Source organism: Oxyura jamaicensis, chromosome 3 (genome assembly GCF_011077185.1).
Source record: "Oxyura jamaicensis isolate SHBP4307 breed ruddy duck chromosome 3, BPBGC_Ojam_1.0, whole genome shotgun sequence".
Classification (NCBI taxonomy): domain Eukaryota; kingdom Metazoa; phylum Chordata; class Aves; order Anseriformes; family Anatidae; genus Oxyura; species Oxyura jamaicensis.
This window is the reverse complement of record NC_048895.1, coordinates 86,555,818-86,576,589: the sequence shown is the minus strand read 5'-3', so window position 1 is coordinate 86,576,589 and position 20,772 is coordinate 86,555,818. Positions and strand designations below refer to the sequence as shown.

Sequence of the window (20,772 nt, the reverse complement as noted above, 5' to 3'; positions counted from 1 at the left end):
ATTTCAGGAGAAGGCAATAGGCACTTGTAATCTCATCCTAAAATAACTACTTAGGAATAGAGAATCAGAGAATGATTGAGTTTAGAAGGGACTTCTGAAGGTCATGTAGTTCATCCTTCCTGGTCAGAGCAGGATCAACTACAGCAGCATGTTCAGGACCCTGACAGCCAGGTTTTGAACATACCCAAGGATGGAAACTTCTCAGCCTGTCTGAGCAATTTGTTCTAGTGTTTGAATACCCTTACAATGTTTTTTTTAAAAAAATATTTTCTTATATTTGAATGGAATTTCCCTTATTTCAATTGTACCCATTGCCTCCTGTTCTGCTGGTGGGCACCATGGAGAAGAGTCTGGCTCTGTTTCTGAGAAGAGCCTGGCTCCATCTTCTTTGCTCCCTCCAATCAGGTGTTTATACACATTTGTTGAGATTCTTCTTGAACCTTCTCTTCTCCATGCTGAGCAGTCCTAGCTCTCTCTGCCTCCCCTTGTATGACAGATCCTCTAAGCATTTAGTCATTTTTGTTGCTCTTGGCTGGACTCACTCCAGTCTGTCCATGTTTCTTGTACTGGTGAGCCCACAAATGGACCCAGTACTCCAGATGTCTCACCAGTGCTGAGTGGAGGATCACCTTCCTCAACCTGCTGGCAGTGCTTTCCCCGATGCATCACAGAATGCAGCTGACTACCTTTGCCACACGGTCCCTTTGCTGGCTCATGTTCAACACTACTTCTGGCCTTGTAATATGCTTGGTAATGGAGCTCCGTGCTTGGCATTGAGCTCACTGGAATCAAAGATGCTTTCATGGATTTTGTAGGTGTATTTTTATAATTAACATGTGGTCTCTAGAAGCAAATAGTGGAGGCAGGTCTTTATTATAATAACTTTTCTGTTTCAGTTCAGATGGGCCAATAGCTCAGGTTCTTGATGTGTTAGGAAGCAGTGCAAAGTATCTGACAGATCTTTAGATGTCTCAACACAATAAGCATATAGTCCCAATCCGAAAAGCAGCAAACTGTTGGAAATTACAATAATCCTCTCTGTTTTTTTCAATAGGCTGAAGGATTGGAACAGACATATTCTCAGACACTCCTTTTGGATTTAACTGGGAGTAAACCACGAGCAGTGTCAAATACTTTGGATTTCACTTTTCCTTCTGATGTTGTAAGTGGCAGTGAGAGAGTGCAGGTCACTGCTGTTGGTAAGGACTATTTTGTTTTGTTTCCATCTTTATTATTTGTTGGTCAGCTGTTTTTTGTTGTTGTTTTAAGAATAGTTTGTTGCCTGCTGGGTACTTGCTGAACTCTGCTAGTACCTAAGCTAGAGCATGAAGGTACAGCATGCCACTACCCCTGCTTTTGAAAGTCTAGGGCGTCTGTGTTGCATATAGTTGTGGAAGGATTGGTCTTCATTAGCAGTGTTGGCATATGTAATATCCTCTTGCAAGTTATGGCACGGTCACCAAATTTAACGTGTCCATTATCCAGGTGCTGGTATCTCCTGCACTGCAGTCATAGGTGCTTTATAAAGAACAAGGGAGTTGCCAGTAGTTACTGGAAGCAGTAAACTCTGTCAAGTAGACAAGGGAGGATGATGTGTTATATTCTGAGCTACCACAGCAGGATTTTCCAGAGCATTTCTCAGATCTCCTACTAAAAAATCTCCTTCTGTGAGACTTTTCCCTGTATGGTTGTTGCTTTGTAGGTTTTTCAGGAACTGTGTCAATTTTGATTTAACTGCTATGGGCTGAATCATTAGTTCAAAATCATTTGTCATTGTGCATTGGATGAAGCATAAAAAGACTGTGTAGACGGAGTGTGTTACTCATTTAGTTTATTTCCTTTACAGTGTTACGATATTGACTGTCCTTTTTCAGAGTTAGAGAGGGAGTCAGATTTTAATAATGAAGGTCCTGCAAAGTTTGCTAGTTTTGTGTTTAAATTCTGCTTATCTGTAGAATACAACCTAAAACTCAGATGATAGTTGGTCATTGTGACTCCTAGGCTTTGATAACTCCGTATGAGAATAGAAATACGGGAAATTTGAAATATGTGCAATTACTGTAACACTATCCTAGAGAAAATAGCTTTTGGCTTTTTAAAATGGTTTCTGTTTGAAATTATCCTGTAGCTGAGAAGGTCAGGAAAACTCTGAGGGGAGATTGGTCATTGGGCAAAAAGCTGATGAGAAGACTGTGCGTGGTTAATGAAGTTTTCTGCCTGATTAGTGGTGTTTAGTACATACATTTCTAATGTATCATATTTTCTCCCAGTTTAGCTGATACCACCCTTTATGTATTATGCGTACATTTATTTGCATTAAGGTTAAATTTATTTGCATTAAGCTTTAATTTTATCTTTCAGGTGATTTACTGGGACCTTCTATTAATGGTTTGTCATCATTGATTAAGATGCCTTATGGCTGTGGTGAACAGAATATGATAAATTTTGCTCCAAATGTATATATTTTGCAATACCTCACTAAAACCGGGCAGCTGACAGAAGATATTAAATCAAAAGCTGTATCATTTATGAGAAAAGGTGTGTATGCTTAAAAAAAGATATTACCTTTTGCTCGTAAGAATTTTTAAAAATCTATCTGTGACTTTGCATTTAGTATTTGAAATGCTCTTCTATTGTGTTGTGTGAACTGGAAGAAAAACTCAGCTTTTTCTTCTCCTCTTTCTTCTGAGATGATAGAATTAAATAGCAAACAATTTTATTTACAAGGGCAAGATTGCTCTGAGGAAACGTCATTTTTATATAGCTACTTTTCAGAGGGAAAGTGCATTTTAGAAGGCAATTCATGTAGCTTTCCTTGGGGGTTGCTATCTCTCCTTTAATAAAACCAAGCATGAGCAAACATTTCTGATCTCTGCTTGAGGCACAGAAGGTGAAAACTAGTCAGTGGTCAGAGTGAACCATAGTCATCCCATGTTCGTATCTATCCTCTGTGACAGCACACACATCCTGCTACGTCCTTGTGGAACTCAAGGAATGATGCTTGCTCGGGTGACTGGTGTTTGTCCATCCAAGTTTTAGACTTGGTCAGAAGTGAACTCTGCTGCAAATTGAAAATCGAAAAACTGTAGTTGGAAATGGTTATGTATTTTAACCTGGAAATACTTCAGGGCATCATCCAGTGTGAAGAGCATAGTTGCACAAGGAAGCATGCTTCCTTGTGTCTTCTGGTTAAGATGGAAAATGAGATGTACCATGCTCACCATGTGGCACCCCACGTGCTGGGTGTGGTTCACAGAGAGGAACGAGACGATCCTCATCTGAGCTACACCCCTACTAAGGCAGAATGATGACATTTTCAGATTTTTTTTTTTATTTTTTTTACTCTCTGTAAGTCTGTGTTGAGTGTTTTGCTTTTGTGTGTGTTTTTTTTAAAGATGTTGAAATTTTCCTTGGAAAAAACACATTTCAAAATAAATTTTCCTTTCGTCAAGAACCCAATTTTGTGTCAATACTAGTCAAATGCATTTTTTTTAAACCCTTCCTAGTACACTGTTTAGTTGAAAAGTAGGAAAAAAGACATGCTATGTAAACAGCTACACTGAAGTGTGTAAGCAATCTACCACTCTTTGAAGATTGAGTTGTACTACCATAATTTCCTGAAGTTTTCCAGTAAGAGATTATAAAAGTTATTTTAAAGCAAGTGAAAGCTATAGGATTAAATGTCACTCATATGCAGAGCATCGTGTTACTCAGATTTTTCCCAGGTTTTTGAATTTAGGTACAAGCTCTTAACACTGTGGTAGCCAAAGCAAAATATGGTGAAATATTTGTAACCTTAAGATAAAAAAGAACTGTGATCTAACCATATTTTTTTTTCTTCATCTTTACAACTGATTTCAGTTGTTGCACTGGTTCATTTAAATGCATTCTTAAAGGAGAAGTTAGTCTTTAGTTTGAGTTGCAACTTTTCATAAGCTCCGTTTTTGAAAGTATTGTCATGTAGTTTAATTTAAAACAGACTTTATTTCATATGTCAAAATCCACTAACTATTTGAAAGAGTGACCTCATAATCTGAAATATAGGCACTCATTTTAAGACTAAACGTTAGCTGGGGGAAGGAACCATAGCTAGAAGTAGTTACTTTTCTTTTACCAGATTTTATTTACCTAGAGCAAAGGCAATGCAAAATAGCTGTCTTAAAAAAAATCAGTTGTGGAAATTACAGACCCTGTCTTGAAATCACTTTGGAATTAAAAAAACAAACAAACTGGTTGGTCTGAAAACTTTGGTGCTAGACACAGGCAAGCACAGAGTTGGAACAATATTTTCAAACTGTTTGAAATGTAAGACCTTTTAGTCCTTCGCATATTTCTGAAGTCCTTTCCATCCTGGTTTACACTTCTTTTAGCCTGGCTCTGCTAGTCTCCTACATCTTTTGCGTTTCAGCCAGTCATCTGGGAGTATTAGAGTACATATTCATAATAGGATCCTTCTTTTCCTTGTCTTTCCAGTTGTATGTGTTGACATTTGAAGTATCATTTTTCACGTCTGATTGAGTGTCCATTGGAACAAACATGGGGGTTCACAGCCCTCAGATCTATTGTTTCAGCATTTCTGCAGACATCCCTGTGTTAAATACTCTCGTGTTTGAAGATTTTTGTGTGACTGCAAGGGGCTTGGCATTAAGAAGAATGCAAAGGGAGTGTAGGAAATAGCTGTCCTTCCTCTGGTTCTGCTCATCTTTCCATTCCTTCTCAATCCTAGTAAATTCTGAGATAAATTTATTTTTGTGCAATAAATTTATTTTTGTGCAATGGCTGCTCAGAAGTCTTTGTAAGCTGTTGGTCTTCGTTCAGTGCTTTTACACTACCCGTGGGGAGGTGGCTGTAATCCTTATTTCTGTGTATTACCTGTTCTGTGAAGAAACAAAAGACCTCACCTTTTGGGCCTTGCAGTCAGGTATTTTTGAAGAGGAAGTAATCTCTATATATACATATATTTGCGTTCCTCGTGGCACATTGTTTTGAGGTTAAAACTTGGACAGCAACTTTAGCCAGTTAATCCTTTCTTCCTCCTACTTAAGAATTCTTGACTTCTTAATGATGTAATTAAGCACTGTTGTTGTGCTAAATACACTTAAAAATGTTAAAGTGAGAAGTTGCAATGTCAAGCACTTCTAAAGAGACAAAAACTAAACTTGATACCACTGGGGTAATAGTTTACAGGGAAAGCCATACTGGTATAATGTAGCAGTTTAGGCTCATATATTTATATTTCTTCTTTTATAGAGAGACCCTGAGTAGGAGTTCATCTTATGTCATAAAGATTGAGGGACCAGGGCATTTGTTACTCAGTGTTTACGGCTGTGGTTCACACAGTGTCTGTACTCGGGGTAGTATGTAAGCAAGTGGTAAATCCTTTTATCAATGAAAACAAGGAAAATGTTGTAGGTAATGGTTTTAGCTGGATGGGCCTTATGGGGCCTGTTTGTAAAGGTAACCAGTGTTTGCTCTCCTTCCTTTCTGTAGGACTTAATGATGCAAATGCCTTTATAAAACCTTGCTTGAGGCTTTTCCTCTGCCTGACTGGTTCGGTATTCAGTCTATATGAATGTCAGATGTTAGACTAACAAATACTGTTTCTTAATTATAATAACCAAAATAGTGCAGCCATGAAATAAAAAAGGTGGTGGGAGAGAGAAGAAAAGGTGTCTTGTGGAATGCTATTAATAGATGTGGTTGTTGTTCTCAGTACACAAATGGCAAGCAAAATGTAGGGTAAGGAAGGTTTTACGAATCAGAGAGTACAATGAGTAGCATATTTTAGGGAGCTCTTTCTTTGGAACATTAACAAATGCTGGTTCTGCACTGAAGTCAGATGTTGAGTAAGGACATTGCTGCTGGTCATGAGCAGCTAGTAAGCCTTTGTGGCCTTTCTGTGATAGATGTTCAGCAGTCAGGAGAAAGCTACACCTGGTCTGGATACTGAGGGATATTTGGATGCTGTTTAACCAGGTTCCTCCCAGGAAGCCCTTTTGGTTACTGCTGAGATGTTTCACTCTTTTTCAGAACGGCCTGTTCCAGTATGCTTCTTTGATAGATTTGGCCAAAGCAAGTTGCTGTCTATCCAGTTGGAAAATACTTAATTTTTGCTTCTCTATTTTGCTGGGGAAAACAGAGCATTTCTTTAGGTGCATGATTTCAGTGCTTCAGCACTTTGGTGAGCTGAGCTCTATAGGTGCTGCTCTGGGCTGTGCTCACTGCTGTCCTGCTGAAGCCACTGAGTTACGTGGAAAGAGGTCTCTACCCTGCACTGTCCTGTCTGGGTAGCAGATCAGTGGGAATGGGAGCCATCTAGGTCTATTTCTGTAGATAGATCCTTCGTGTTACTGTGACCCACTTTCTTGTAGTCTTTTGTACTGTTCTGTGGGTTTCTGTGTATTTGGGAGATACTTTATGAAATACTTATTTAAGCTCTGCTTTCCACAGCATTAGAAAATGCCTTGTTTTGTGTCAGCAGGAGGTTTGTACAGGAACCCATGTGTTCAATACCTGTCTCTGCTCTTTCACTGCAGGTTACCAAAGAGAGCTGCTTTTCCAGAGGGAAGATGGCTCTTTTAGTGCCTTTGGAAATGAAGATTCCTCTGGGAGCACATGGTAAGTAGTTCTGCCAGATTCACTTTGGAATTTGAGTATTTGAGATATTTTCCCTAAGACTAAAATTTTTTGTGAGGCTGGTAAAAGTTTCCAGCTGTATTAGCCTTCTGCCTGGTTTTCATTAGGTGTTTAGGCCAACTCTAAGGTCATTTCACTGAATAGCATGCTGTCAAGGCCATTATTAGGGCAAGGCTTTTTAATTTTGCAAAAGACAAACGATAAATTATTTTAGCCATGGGAATAGCTGAATGAAATGCTCTGAGATGTTCTGATGGAGAGGATAGCTTACCCGCATGGAGAAAACTTAAAACTGCTTTGGAAAAAAAGTGAATTAAAGCTACTCAGGGTTTGGCTTCTTGCTACAACAAAAAGAGTGAAATGTGGTTAACTGTGCAAAAGCAGAAAGGTGATTGGATGTTTAAATCACCACTGCAGGCTCTCTGCAATCCAGAGCTGTTAGGTGGTGGAAACACACTCCAGTTTTATTCTCTAGTGCGACATATTTACTAGTATGTTAGGAAAGTGCCCAGGCATATTCCTGTACCCAGGAATGTCATTCCCGTTACTATTTAATTTTTAGCATAGTCCCAGTCAGCGTTCCAGACCCTGACACCCTCTTAACACCTTTTGGGTTATTCTTGCACCTGGTCCAGGAGTTAACACACTGCAAGGTCCGTGCCCATGCAGCACTTGCATTCAGCAACCCTGGTTTGGAAAGTAGTGGAGTACACTGGTGTAGATACAACTTGATTGGCACCTGATGTCTTCAGCAGCCAGAATCAAATTCTGAGGATGTCAGACTTAATAATACAGACGTGCCTAATCTGTCCAATTGCTCTAAGGTTTTTGAACAACAGAGCAGGCTGATTCTGCCTGCTTAAGAACCAGTACCTAGGAGATTCTTCCCCAGCAAGCAAAAGCGTCATAGCGTCACTGTTAGTCCTCTAGTAATGTATAAAGATATAAGAAAGTGGGACTACTTTAAGTGTTGTATGCACAAAGGTGACTCCATAGAGAACACAGAGCTTGGTCTGAAAGTTTTTTCTGTTGCTTTACTCGAAGGAAGGATAACAATAATGGCATAGCTTATTCTTGCGGTTGACTGAAACCATTTAGGGCTCTGTCATCTTCATTGCTTCAAATAGATTTTCAGTTTTGTCCGTACTGGAGGCTGAGGACTCTATGAGGCATTCCCTGTGGGGTGAATAGAGCTTCTGATGGTAAAAAAAAACCAAACCAAACCAAACCAAAAAAAAACAAAACAACATTTGTCCCAGTTGCGTCTTATACACCTCCTTTTTTGAGACTGTAAATCCCTTTTCAGTGCTGAATTTCACCTTAAGAAACACACATAGTAAGCATAGTAGTGGAAGCTAGATAGATAAACAGATAGAGACAAGTTCCAGCACTTTGTTTAGCTAATCCACATTTGGTTAGTTTAAATGCACTTACGTGCTTCAGCCAACTTCAGATAGAACTGTTCCAATTACTCTGTCGCTGATCCAGTCCCTCATTCTGGAGTCAGTGAGCATCTTTCATTGACTTCGTAGGGATTTGCCTTAGACTAGGTACTGATGGACTGGAAAATGAAGTAATTTATCTGCATTGGCAACCCTGGTACTTATATGGTGTGGTGACAGGTTACGTGAATAAACATTTAGCAAAGAAAGGAGTCAAAGCAGAACTTCAGATTATTGATGAATTAAACAAGGATTGTTTTGATGATGTCATTGCAGGGATAACTGTGATAACTACCGGCACACTTATAACTGCATTACTGTTAACTATGCCTTTGCCACTTTAGTCTTGCAACAGAAGGCAGGAGAGCAACATTTGAATAAAGTTAAACAAATGCTGGAAGAGACTTGGATAAACAAAGATAAACAAAGACTTGGAGCCTATAGTCTGTACTTATTTTTGAAACATAACAGCTGCAAAAGGGATTATCTTCAGGAACAAGGAAATAGCTTCATTTTTTGTGGATTAAGCTTAGTCTACTTTCTTGTCTAGTTGAAGCATGTAGTTTCCTCCATGCTTAAATGTGTGTGTAGAATACCTTATACATCACTATATTCTTACATCATGTTAAGCAGAAGCTGTAAGATGTTGCTAATTTTCTCCTATTTAATCAACCTTTTCCCCAAGGTTATCAGCTTTTGTATTAAGATGTTTCCTACAAGCTCGTCCATTCATAGATATTGACCAAGATGTACTCGTGGATACAGCTAAATGGATTGTCCGGCATCAGAAATTAAATGGAGAATTTCAGGAACCTGGCAAAGTGTTACACAGTGACCTCCAAGGAGGCACCAATAATCCAGTCACTCTCACAGCATACATCATGTCATCCCTCCTAGGGTTCCCAGATAAACAGGTATTGGAATTCATAAATTGAATTTATAGTTACTGGAATACTTCATAAACTGTCATACTGCCTGGCAAACACCTGGTAGTGTAAAGAAATAGAGGAACATCTGAATAGAGACAAGACAACCTGATTTAGTAAAACTTGCCTGTACTTTGGTTTACTATTTTAGACAATACAAAGTTGTGCTGTGAGGCCATCCAATTTTGTGTACCTTTGCAAAATCTAAAGACAATTGCTTTTAGCAAGAGTATTGTCATGTCTTCAGTCCAAGAATTTAAAAAGCAATTTACAGGTGGAACTATCCTTAGAGATGTTAAGTCATTCAGTTGATTTAATTGAGATTACTCATGTTCATAAAAGTACCAGATCAAAAGATTTGCCTCTGAGGTTCATGTCTGTGACTCTGAAAGAGATTTTCAGTACTTGGTTGTTTGAAGATAGTAATATTTCTATTCCTGTACAAGTTTTACTTTTACATTGTAATAATATGTATTTTATTCATTGTGTATTCTTCAATGTGATCCTCATTTTCAGCATGCTTATGTTATCAAGAGTGCTGCAAACTATCTAGAAGATAAATTACAGGAAGGCATTCCGGATAATTACACTTTGGCACTTGTGACATATGCATTGTCATGGGCCAAAAGTACAAAAGCCAAGGAAGCCCTGAGTATACTGAATGAGAGAGCAGAACACCAAGGTATTGCACAACAGTCTTCAACATTTGTATAGATGGATGCTCTTCAATTTGAAAAATAGCTATCATATATTTACAGCTGTATATAGAATTAAAGAGAATCTTCTGAATTCAGATATGTTTAGAGCTTGGCATATATAACAGGCTAGAAACTTCTAGAAAGCTTTAATGAAAAGCATCCATAAATGAATGACAATTCACAGCAAAGCTAGGCCTTCCAGTTTTAAGTACAGCAGCCTTGATGGGAGAACCATGATTCTGTCAAAGAACATTACTTGTCAGTTGTAAGATCCTTGGGGGTGGTTAGTTGAAATCAGTTTTGGAATGGAGAGATGAAGAATTGGATTTACTGTGAGCTGGTGCAGAGGTGTATTGCACTTCCTGTAGTGACCAGCCATCTCATCATGTTTTGCCTCTTCTGAGTTCAGCATGATTGAGTTCTGTTTCCTGTTTTGGTGGAAGAACAGACCATATGGAGCATAGGATATCGAAGTTTTGGGTTAAAAATAGTAATTGTCCTCTTGAAAAACCTGAAGGAATTCATGTACTAGACTAGAAACTGAGCCTCTAGAGCGTCCTTCCATCTTTACTGCATTAGGCTTTTCAGTCAGTCACTTTTGGGAAGGGGGGATTTGCGCTTCACTCAGGGACAAGCCCTAGTGGGCAGTCATGATGTTTGAAGTTCTTTTTCTAGTGACTACCCCGGCAACGAGGTGGCTCTTCTACAAGGGCTCATTTACTTCAGGCTGACAATAGGAAGGGTCAATGTAAAGTTCACTGGAATCAATGGGAGTGACTATTTGCTCCAGCTTTCTTTGTACCTCTATTCAGTAACTTCTGAGGAAGTGCTTAAATTAGTCCTTTACTGGACATGCAATTCACTTAATTCGCTTAATTTTAAATTCACTTAATTTTAAAGAACACTGTACATAAGTCCAATCCAGTACATAAGTGGAAGTTAACTCTTAAATAAGTCTTTCCCAGAAGTCCAGAGACTTCAGTCTGTGAATCCGAGGTTCTTTTGGTTTATTTTTCAGGTGAATTTCGTTTTTGGATAACACCTGCTTCTGAAATGTCTGATTCATGGCAGCCACGGTCCATTGATATTGAACTTGCAGCATATGCTCTGCTGTCACACTTTCATCAAGACAGGTTAGAAGAGGGAATCCCTGTTATGAAGTGGTTAAGTCAGCAAAGAAATCATCTGGGAGGATTTTCATCTACTCAGGTAATACTTTGCTCTAGAAGCTTTGTAGTACTTTCTGAATGAGCACTATACTTTTTTTTTTTTTTTAATAGTGGTTACTGTTTTGTTTTTAAATAGTGATTACAGAGTTTTTTTTTTTTTTTTTTCTTTTTTCTTTGCTGTAACAGCCTTGTTTACATGCATATTTGCATTCTTTGCAGGACTGGCATCTTAAACCTAGACTACCAATTTTAATAATTTGGCAAGTATAATAATAATAAAAAAACACAACAAAATTAAAGGGTCACCTTGATTGTTTAAAATACTAAAACCCAAAGATGCTAAGTTAAGAAGAAGTGATGCCTTTGGAAAAAGAGTTGATCAGACTTTCCAAGCAAGTGTGATAAATATCTGTGCTTATGTTTCTTCCAAGGACAGAAACATCTTTCTATTCTTTCCATATGTGGATCTACAAACTACTGAAAGGCTATTAGCTAAGATAAGAAAGGGGAATGGGTTTTAGAGGAACAGCCTAACCTAGTGCCTTTGTTGGCAGTTGGTCTGAACTTCATAATATGCTGTGTCCTCATTATTACACAGAATTTTGATGGGCCATGAAATTTGGAAGATCTTCGTTATCTCCGGGAGGTTTCTGTGTTATTGAAACCACATCTTGTAAGTTGTGCTGGCATCCTGAAAATTTATATTACTTTGGATCGCATTACTTTAAACTTGCTTTTAAATTAACTACAAATGCTGGGCACAATAAAATGTCACACATCATCATACTGCTTGGTACCATTCTGTACATGCTATTCTTCCTTATTTTCATATGTCAGTATTAATCTGAAAGAAAACAGTTCTATTAAATAAAATGTAATTTAGGAACCAGCCTGGCTCCCCTGAGGTTCTAGTATTTTCCTAATGTGTTAATTGTTGCTTATTATTTGAAGAGACTGATTGAAACACTGAATCATTGGAAAAGCTTTCTTTTAATTCTCCAGAAACTGTTTTTACTTGAAAATTTGAAACTCTAACAGTGTATCATTTGCCCCTGAGGTTGAAATTAAAAAATGAATTTAATCCTTTTGTTTTTCTATAATCAAAACTATTTTGATTTCAAAATTACTCCAAATGTCTCTGTGGATGCCTTACTTAATTTGTGGAAATGACCCCACACATTTTTTTTTAACTTCTAAGATTGCTTTAAAAAATGTTTGGAGTGTTTTCTTGCATGGGTTTATTATATAAGAAACTTAATATATTGTTAAACAATAAGGAAGAAAGTAATCAATTGCATGGGTGATATATTGTAAGTTTGGGTATCATAACACACAGCAACTTGTGTACCTGGTATAATGGACCATGAATTTGCCATCGAGATGTTTTGCTTTATAATGCTTTCAATGTTGGAACATGAAATTATGTATATTTCATGTATATACAGGAATACAATCCATGCAACAAATAACATATATGTGAATGCAGGTATGAGCAAATTAGGTAAAGCCTTATGTTGTTGAGCAAGAGGGTCCTATGTGTCTGGCCTGAGACCACGTCTTAACTTCTATGCTAAAAGTTTTATGTTAACATCTTGAACTCTGACTGAATTAAAGGAAAGAAGTGTAAATGTGACAAATATAAGGACTTGGAAAGGGAACTTCAAGGTATTCTTTGATCTTCAAAGCTTACGTAAGGGTAGGCATGTTGCTACTTTCAGCTGTTTAAAATGGGATTCTCCAACAAGGTCTTACAGCTCCTTAGATCTAAGATTGATCAGATACGTAAATCTAATAGGTTGCTGTAACTTCATTCACTCCAGTATGAAAGTACAAAAACTGCAAAAATCTCAGAGAAGCATTAGAAATGCATAGCTGATTTTTGTATTTTTTTTTCTTCAGAAAATATCATGTTAAATGTCATGATATTAAAATTCTCATCCACTAAGCCATGCTGAACCAACTATTCAAAAACTGACTCTTGTGTTCAAAACCTGGAGAGTTAAGACTGCAATCACACATAAAGATAAATGAAAGAGAATTATATATATATGCTTAGAAACGCATTCTCCTTTTTAAAATAAATATTGGTAGTTTTTCAGATGTATAGCTTTTGCTTCAGTCATCAAGGTACCCTGAAAAATTGCTGTGAAGTGCTGGATATTTAATGCTTCATCATTGCATACATCTGTAAAACAGCAGAATCATTATTTCCGTCATTGGCTTTCTCCTCGGTGCCTGGATGGCATGTGATTATGACTGTTAAGTCTGCCTGGGTGTTGGGTCTTCCATATGGCTTGCACGGAGCTCCCTTCACTGGCTCCCACCACTTTCTCCACTGCAAGTCACGGTATCTAATTGTTGCCCGGTGTTGCTGTCCCTCTTCTGCACTGGGATCCTTCATGCTAGTGGAATCCCAAAGGCGGTGTGGATGTAGGTGTGTGCGTAGTCAACAAAAGGGGCAATACAGGAAGCGTGAACTCTCACAGGCATGGCCCGTACAGTTTACTGTGCAGAGCTCTGTTTAACACAGAAATATTTATTTCTCTCAACAGGACACTGTAGTGGCTCTGCAAGCCCTGAGTCTATTTGCAGCTCTCACCACTGCACACAAAACAGAAATGGATGTAACAGTGACAGCGCCTTCTTTGAAAATTCCAGAAATATTTTCAATTGGTACTCAAAACCGCTTTCTTCTTCAGACTAAGGAGGTACTGTAGAAAGTGAGGAATGCCTTTGTAAAGCCTCTTGCCTGCAAGTGTTTTGAAAATACTGTTTTGCTCATCTGTTTTTCTTTTAGATTCCCCCTGTGCAACCAATGACAGTTACAGTTTCAGCGGAGGGAAGCGGGTTTGCTGTCTTTCAGGTACACAATGCAGCTATTTTATCTAAAGATATGCTCTCTAAAAAGAAGGTATCTATTTTGGAAGCTTTATTAAGCACATCACTAAGAACAACCTTCTGAAATGTCTTAAACCAATACCAAAGCACTTTACTACTTGAAAAATACTGTGAACCTAATATTAAGTGAATGCGCATATTCATGTGATAGTGTATGTTGAATGGCCAGTCCTCTTAAGTGCTGTTGGATGATTGACAGTTTTAAGGCACTTAATGGATCAGAGTCATATCAAAATGACCCTGTCTTCCTGCAGAAATGCAGTAGTACTTTGGCAGTCACAAAGGCCATGGTAAAAAAGGCCTATGGACAGCATGAGCATACTACTAGCTATTAGAATTATTTTGATTTTATTGAAGTAGAATACAACAATAGTGGAAAAGCCAAAAATAAAAAAAAAGGTATTATAGCCAGGTTTGCCAGCAATTTTTATGCTGCTCTGAAATAGTATAAAAGAATCAAAGAATCCTGCAAACTGCCAACAGTTCGTGCTTAGCATCAGCCAATATGGCAGGACATCAGGAGGACATGGCAAAGAGTGGAAGGAGGTACAATGATCCCCTCTCTGCCAGTGTTGCAGAAGGCTGTGTTTTAGTGGTGTAACTTCAAACATCTTTACTTAAATTGAAACAAATTAAGCTGGGGTCAGCACATACTGTATTTTAAAATTAGCAAACCATAAATAGGCGTTTTATGGATTTCAGCTGCTTGCTCTTTCCACATAACAGAGATTATATTCTGAAGAAATTCTGCCTTCGAAATTTTCCCTAGCCTAATGAGAAATACCATAAGAGAAGAAGGCTGTATTGGATCTGACTTGATCTGACTAATGGGTCTCTTTTCCCTGTTGTATGATCTGTGATGATGGCTTAGAACCACATGGGTGAAAGAGAAGACCTTTGAAAAACTACAGATAGTGCACAAATGTTAGTCTCCGAGCATGAGAGAATTGTTCTATTACAAGTATATAGACAAACTTCTAGTTGCTGAATCTATCACAAAACTGGGCAGAGTCTGTACTGGACTCCTTCTATTCATACTTTTGAACATAGGTCACCTTTAATGGTCTCAAGGTTTTGTGCCTGGTTAGATTCCATCTCAAGTTCTTTCCCGTCCAACTTTCACTGCAGTGTTCTTGTGCATCTGGAAAACAAAAAGCCGTGCCGATGGTTGGTAAATACACTTTTGGACAAAAGACATTCATAAAGAAACCATCTTGACTACCTATCAGCAGTGACCAGCAGCTAGAGCTACACCCTATCCATTCTGCACCATTCTACAAATCCCACAGCACCATAAACGTGTACCCATGTTTATTCATTCCCAGAAGTGCAAATGATACGTGCAGCAGAGTTCAAAAGTTTCGGAAGGTAGCTTAGATTCAGACCATCAGGCCAAGATAGGAATGAACATCTCAGCAGGACAGTATTTACACATCTGTCATTTCAAATTGTGTGTAAAATGTAACAGAGCGGGGCTCCAGAACAGCTAAGATTACTTAACCTTAATGACTGTTGAGAAATACTTGCTGATATTAGTTCTGTCATAAGAGCTGATCAGAAGCTTTTCAGTGAATTGTTTCTTGCTGGAAAAGACTAATTTGTTGAAATGTGTGCCTTTTGTGGAAGCATTGGTTCCAATTAAGTTCTTGCCAGGAGGTGGATTACACATCCAAATCAGCTTGTCTGATAAAGACCAAGCCGAGCTCTTTCACCTACAATAGTTGGTAGTTAACCCAGTGGTTAGTGGGCTCCTTGAGGGCGTATAGCACCATGGTTTAAGTTTCTGATTTGTTGCATGAGCATTCAAACATGATTCCAAATAACTGGTGTTCAGGACCCAGCACCAGGTTACCATCTTCATTCAGGTCACTGTGCTGTTGCCTTTTTTGCTTTGCAGCTTTGGGTCAGAAATAGTGTGAGTTGATTCAAAATACTGAACTTAACATGCTGGAGTAGTTTCTCCAAAAACTTTTCTTAGCTGGGACCAATTCTTTCCTTCTGCTTCCTTTGGCAGGTCTGGTATTCTTAAAAAAAAAGTACACTGATGCCATTTGAATGAGATTTCTCCTTTTCCCAGACACAAGCTAGATCTGGGTCTCATTTAATAAATCAGATAGCATATGACATTGTGATCGCATTTCTTCAGCTGGGTTTCATTGTCTCAGGCCCGCCAAAGTACAGTGGTGAGATTCACTGTTCTGGGATTTGACTTGCTGGCCAAATGTAGCATGTCAAAACAGTAATTCATTTAAATATCAGAAAACACAAGAGTTGGTCCATTAATGGAAAAGGCTGCTTTCCCAGCAGAATGGTTCCTTAGAAGAAGAAAAAAAAAGCTTTTTGTCTGTGTATATGAGTTGGCAGTGCCTTCACTCTTGACCCTGCAGGATCTCATAAAATGTATTTATAAAAGTGCAACTGCAAAAGCAGACCCTTATAGTTTTGTGGTCCTGTTGTCAACAGAATCTCCTAGCTTATTCCTTCATTATTTGAGTATAAACCGTGAATGTTCAAAGATGCTTACTCTGTAAGCGAAAGGAGAGGATGATTGTAGGGTTAGGGTATATGCAAGGCTCCTAAAAATAAAGGAGTCTAAGAAGTGATCTTCCCTAGGTGCTGTGCTGAAAGTCCAGGAAGAAACATCTCTTTGCTGTCTGGAGCCATTGTGAACTGAGCTTGGCAAATGCCTCAAAAACGTGGCATGGCCCATGCCTTTTGGGATGAAGGAGGTTGCCACTGAAATCCAGGACTAGCATCAAGGGCAGGGCTGGCAGGCTCCAGGAGGATGGATATGGACAAAGTGGGCAAGATCCCCTTCATCTCCTGGTCAGATAGAGAGAGCAGTCTGGAGAGGATCTTACCTCTCACTCTCTGCTCCATGGCAGGAACTGTTGGCTGGCATTGCTCCTCTCATCCATCCTTTTTCAGAATAAACCTGGACTCACATGTATGAGGGTTAAACCAGCAGTTCTCACATGGCAGAGGGTGGACATAGTCTTTGGTAGAGGAAGGGAGTGAGAAGAAAACTGAGGATCACCTGTTGCTCGTTACTGAAAAGCACTGACTGTTTTTTCAACTCACCATGTTTTTACTAGGCTTAGGCAAAGGACTAGGTGTTATTCAAAAAAGATACACTGTGAACTAACCAGTCAAAAAGGGATAGGAAAATAATTGAAGACGATTTCATTGGATTCATACCCTGTCAAGCACATTTATGAAGCTAGCTGAACAAAAAATAGAGGGAAAGAGACATTGATTAGAGTAATATAAATGATTAATGTTTTTTTGAAACATAATGCTGTTGCTTGGACCAGATACTGTTACAAGCACTTCTTTCATGCAGAAGATTTCAAATTTCTTTTCTTGGGCCCCTCACCAGGACTGGTTGCAGAGTGACAAGAGAGGATCAATTCTGCATTTAGCTTTGGCAGTCCTTTTTTAAAAGGGGCTAAGATGAAATGCAGTTGCTTGTTTTGTTGATTTAATGCTAGTTTCTGTTTAATAGCCTTCTGTCCCCAAAATAACAGTGTATAAAGGAGGAGGCTTTAATTAAACTCTTTTGTGAAAAACATTTTCCCTTCATTGTCATGAGAAGTCGGGAAAAGAAAGTCAGACCGTAACAGCAATAACTCACTCCAAGAAAATACTAGCTGATTGACCTGTTCAGTATGTAGTTTCAGACATCCTGCTTTGGCAGTAAGTTCCTATTCATTAGCTTTTTCTGGCAAAAGTTAAAACAACTTTGTTTCTGTGATGACAAATCGCTGAGGTGCTGCCAGCTTGTCCTTTTACCAAATTCTCTGCATGCCTTTAACTGGCAGGCTTCTAGGCTGGCTTTCTCCTTGGTAGTGTCTTCTTCTGCAGAGCAGTTGTATAGATAAATCTTTGCTGTTACACCACTGCTGTTCTGAGTGTCTGTACAGAATTGTCTCTACACTCGCACAGCGTGATAAATTCTGGAATGTTGGGCAGGTTGACAGGAATATAGATATGTGTAGACTGAAAGAAAGAACATAACTTTCATATCAAGGAGTGAGGGACACAGTAACAAAAACAAAGATGAGAAATGAAAACTCATCCATTTGCACTGACTTTCTATCCTATAACTTGGATAACCCTCGTCATACCTTTAAATTTGGACCGACAGTTTTCCTTTTGCTGCCAGAAACTGTTCTAAAGGGAATATAATTTTCCAGAAGCCCTCTTCATTCCCTTTTCTTTAGCCAAGCAAAGTGCATACTGGGGTCTTGCAAGGGGAATTATTTGAGCCATTCTCTGATTGTTTTTGTACAGAAACAAAGTAAGTTCCCTGTGCCATCTTGATGACTGAGGGAACATGTAATGATTATTTATCTGTGAAAACTGTACGAAAACTTTCATCACTGTTGAAAATCACAATTCTGTCAAATAAATGTCAACTAATCTTTGATAGTAAAGATTTTCTTAGTTTCTTATATTTGATTTTGTCATTCTAGGGTTTTGAAAGTTGAGCTTTCTGATTCATCTCAATGAAATTTTGAGTCACCAACCTGTTCTTTTGTCCTCTGTCAGAGGCAATGTCCTCTGTGTACTGCAGCAAAGGGATGCTGCAGTTACCATCAACATCACATTGGGTGTTAATCAGTCTAAAGCTCCTTAGAATGTTGTCTCAAAGATAAATTTCATTTTTGGTGTCTTTTTTGGCTATAAAAACATGAGTATATTAGAGCAGATGCACTGGGACAGCTGGTATTGTTCATTATTCTTTATCCCACAGTGACCAATGAAAGCTACTAGAACAGGGCAAATGTGGAGTGATATTTCACTGGTATACCCTTCTGTCCTTCACCAGTCTGTGTTGTGGGGCCTCCCCAATCCACAGGTCATCTCTTTATGCCATCTCTGGCTTGGTAGATTTTTCTTCAATAGATTTTTCTTCCATAAACGCATTACTTTTTGAATCTTTTTAAGTTTTTAACAACCACAGCTTTTTGTAGCAAGTAGTTGTATAGCTAATGGTATATTGCATGAAGTGCTACCTTTTCCTCCTCTTGAATCTGCTCCCCATTGTTCATTTATTTGGAGAGCAGGTATAAGAGGAACTGTTTTGGGTCAGAGCAAAGCTCAGTCCTGCCCAATGTCTTGTTTTCCACAATAGCCAGAGATGGATACTTAGGAGGGAGTGTAAGAACAAGATAATTACATATGTTACCTGACTGTCTTTTCTGACTGTCTTTTCTACCTCTTACTTGATATCTTTGTCTGGAGATAGTTTCTTTAGGCATAGAAAATCTCAGTGGACTTGTGTGAAGTTATCTATTTTGTCCTTGAACTCTTGTACAGTTTAACATTTACTGCATCCTGTGGGAAGGAATTCCACAATATAATCTTGTATTGCATGAAAAAAAAAATATTCCTATTGATCTTTCCCATGATGGTCACTATTCTGTAGACCATTAACTGTGCCCTTCCAAATTACGGCTCGAGAGTTGTCGTCTATTTTGCCATCTCCATTTGGAAGTCATTCTCTGCCTTTGATCAGCAGTGGCAAAGTTCTCTGTGCCTTTTGAAATTATACCACATCTTTCTGGGAGCACAGAAGCTTCACCTTGGCTTTATAGTGTGTCATTGTGATGTTCCTAGCCTTTGCTTATTTTTCAACATTTTATTTGATATTTTTGATCACTGCTGAACTCTGAGATGATATTTTCATAGATGAGCAAGCAGCTCTGGTAGTAAGTAATTGGTTGAAAACTCATTATGTACATAAAAATTATTTTATTCTGCAACTCTTCGCAGTAATCCTTATTTTTGCTGCCTCAAATAAATTAGCATGATCAGCAAACTTTACGGCATCAACATTCACCTCATTTTCTACATCAATTATAGATGTTTAACAGTGGCCACCCACCACAGATCACCTTAGGACTTCACTCTTTTCATGTATTCCTACCCTCTGTTCCTGTCTTTTAACAGCCTTTTATCCCTTGGCATCTTCTTTTGTTTTGGTATCTTTGGTTGGTTACCTTCCTAACCAGCTACATGCCTGTGTAACGTCCAGGAACTTTTTACTAGGCAGAGCTCTGTTGCCCGTGGTTTTTCACTTAATTAGGGTAACTGATAGCAACAGGTATTCTCCAATGTGTCTTATTTACTCGTGTGATTTCCACTGTGTTTTCTGGTACAGATACTGAGTTTACTTAAAAGCTGCAGTTCTCTAGACCCCCAGTACTCTTTTAAGAATTGCTGTCCCATTTTCCATCCTCCAGTCTAGTACTGAGGCAGTTTTAAAGAACCACTGCAAGTAATAATTCAACCATTTCTTTACCTCATCAGGTTCAATTCTGTAGGCAGTACAGCTTGTTTTTTTTTTTTTTTTTTTTAAATACATAATCAGGCTGTTCCCCAGTTATTCATGCCACCTTTAAGAGCTTCTGGTTTTACCAGTCTTCTACCACTGCTTCAAGCATTTTATGCACAATCTACACTAAAAGTACCGGAGACTCTTTAAACTGTACTTAATAGATGAACCTATTTTATATTGTTACTGTCCTCTATTGAACATCCTGTCATACTTTCTTGGCTCGCTTAACAGAGCTTGGCACTAGTTGAACAGAAAGGGCGAGAGCTCTGTCTTTGAAGCAGAGTGAAGACTGTTGCTTTGTCTTTCCACAGATGAAACAGGTGATGAAACTACTTAGCGCATAAAAACTGCATTATGTCAAGGGTGGAGTGATGTGCTATTCCTCATCTGTTTTGAGTATATGAATGCTGTGACATGAAAACTGAAGACAAATTCTGTACATATGCTATGTATTTGCTCTTGCTCTTTTATTTCCAGCCTTTTTTTTTTTTTTTAACCCAGTGGGTGTCAGTCTCTGAAGTTTGCCTTCATTCATCCCATTTCATATTGTCAGCTGCACACACTATAAACCAGTGGAAAGCAACTAGGAAGAAAATTGCTCATTTTCCTAGAGCTCCTTTAGATGTGTCCAGCTAATTGCATTGGTTTGGGCTGCATAAC

The 20,772-nt window shown here is 38.5% G+C and overlaps 1 protein-coding gene across 2 annotated transcripts in view; it reads left to right on the top strand.

The window, feature by feature from the left end:
• The window catches only part of CD109 (CD109 molecule), an 80,501-nt gene that overhangs the window by 47,650 nt on the left and 12,079 nt on the right, over window positions 1–20,772 (top strand). For both annotated transcript variants that reach the window (XM_035321031.1, XM_035321030.1), the window contains exons 22-29: window positions 1,055–1,199; window positions 2,362–2,538; window positions 6,537–6,618; window positions 8,764–8,992; window positions 9,521–9,686; window positions 10,721–10,911; window positions 13,424–13,579; window positions 13,669–13,734. In XM_035321031.1, coding sequence (XP_035176922.1) covers window positions 1,055–1,199; window positions 2,362–2,538; window positions 6,537–6,618; window positions 8,764–8,992; window positions 9,521–9,686; window positions 10,721–10,911; window positions 13,424–13,579; window positions 13,669–13,734 — 1,212 coding nt within the window. The remainder of the gene's footprint in view (window positions 1–1,054; window positions 1,200–2,361; window positions 2,539–6,536; window positions 6,619–8,763; window positions 8,993–9,520; window positions 9,687–10,720; window positions 10,912–13,423; window positions 13,580–13,668; window positions 13,735–20,772) is intronic.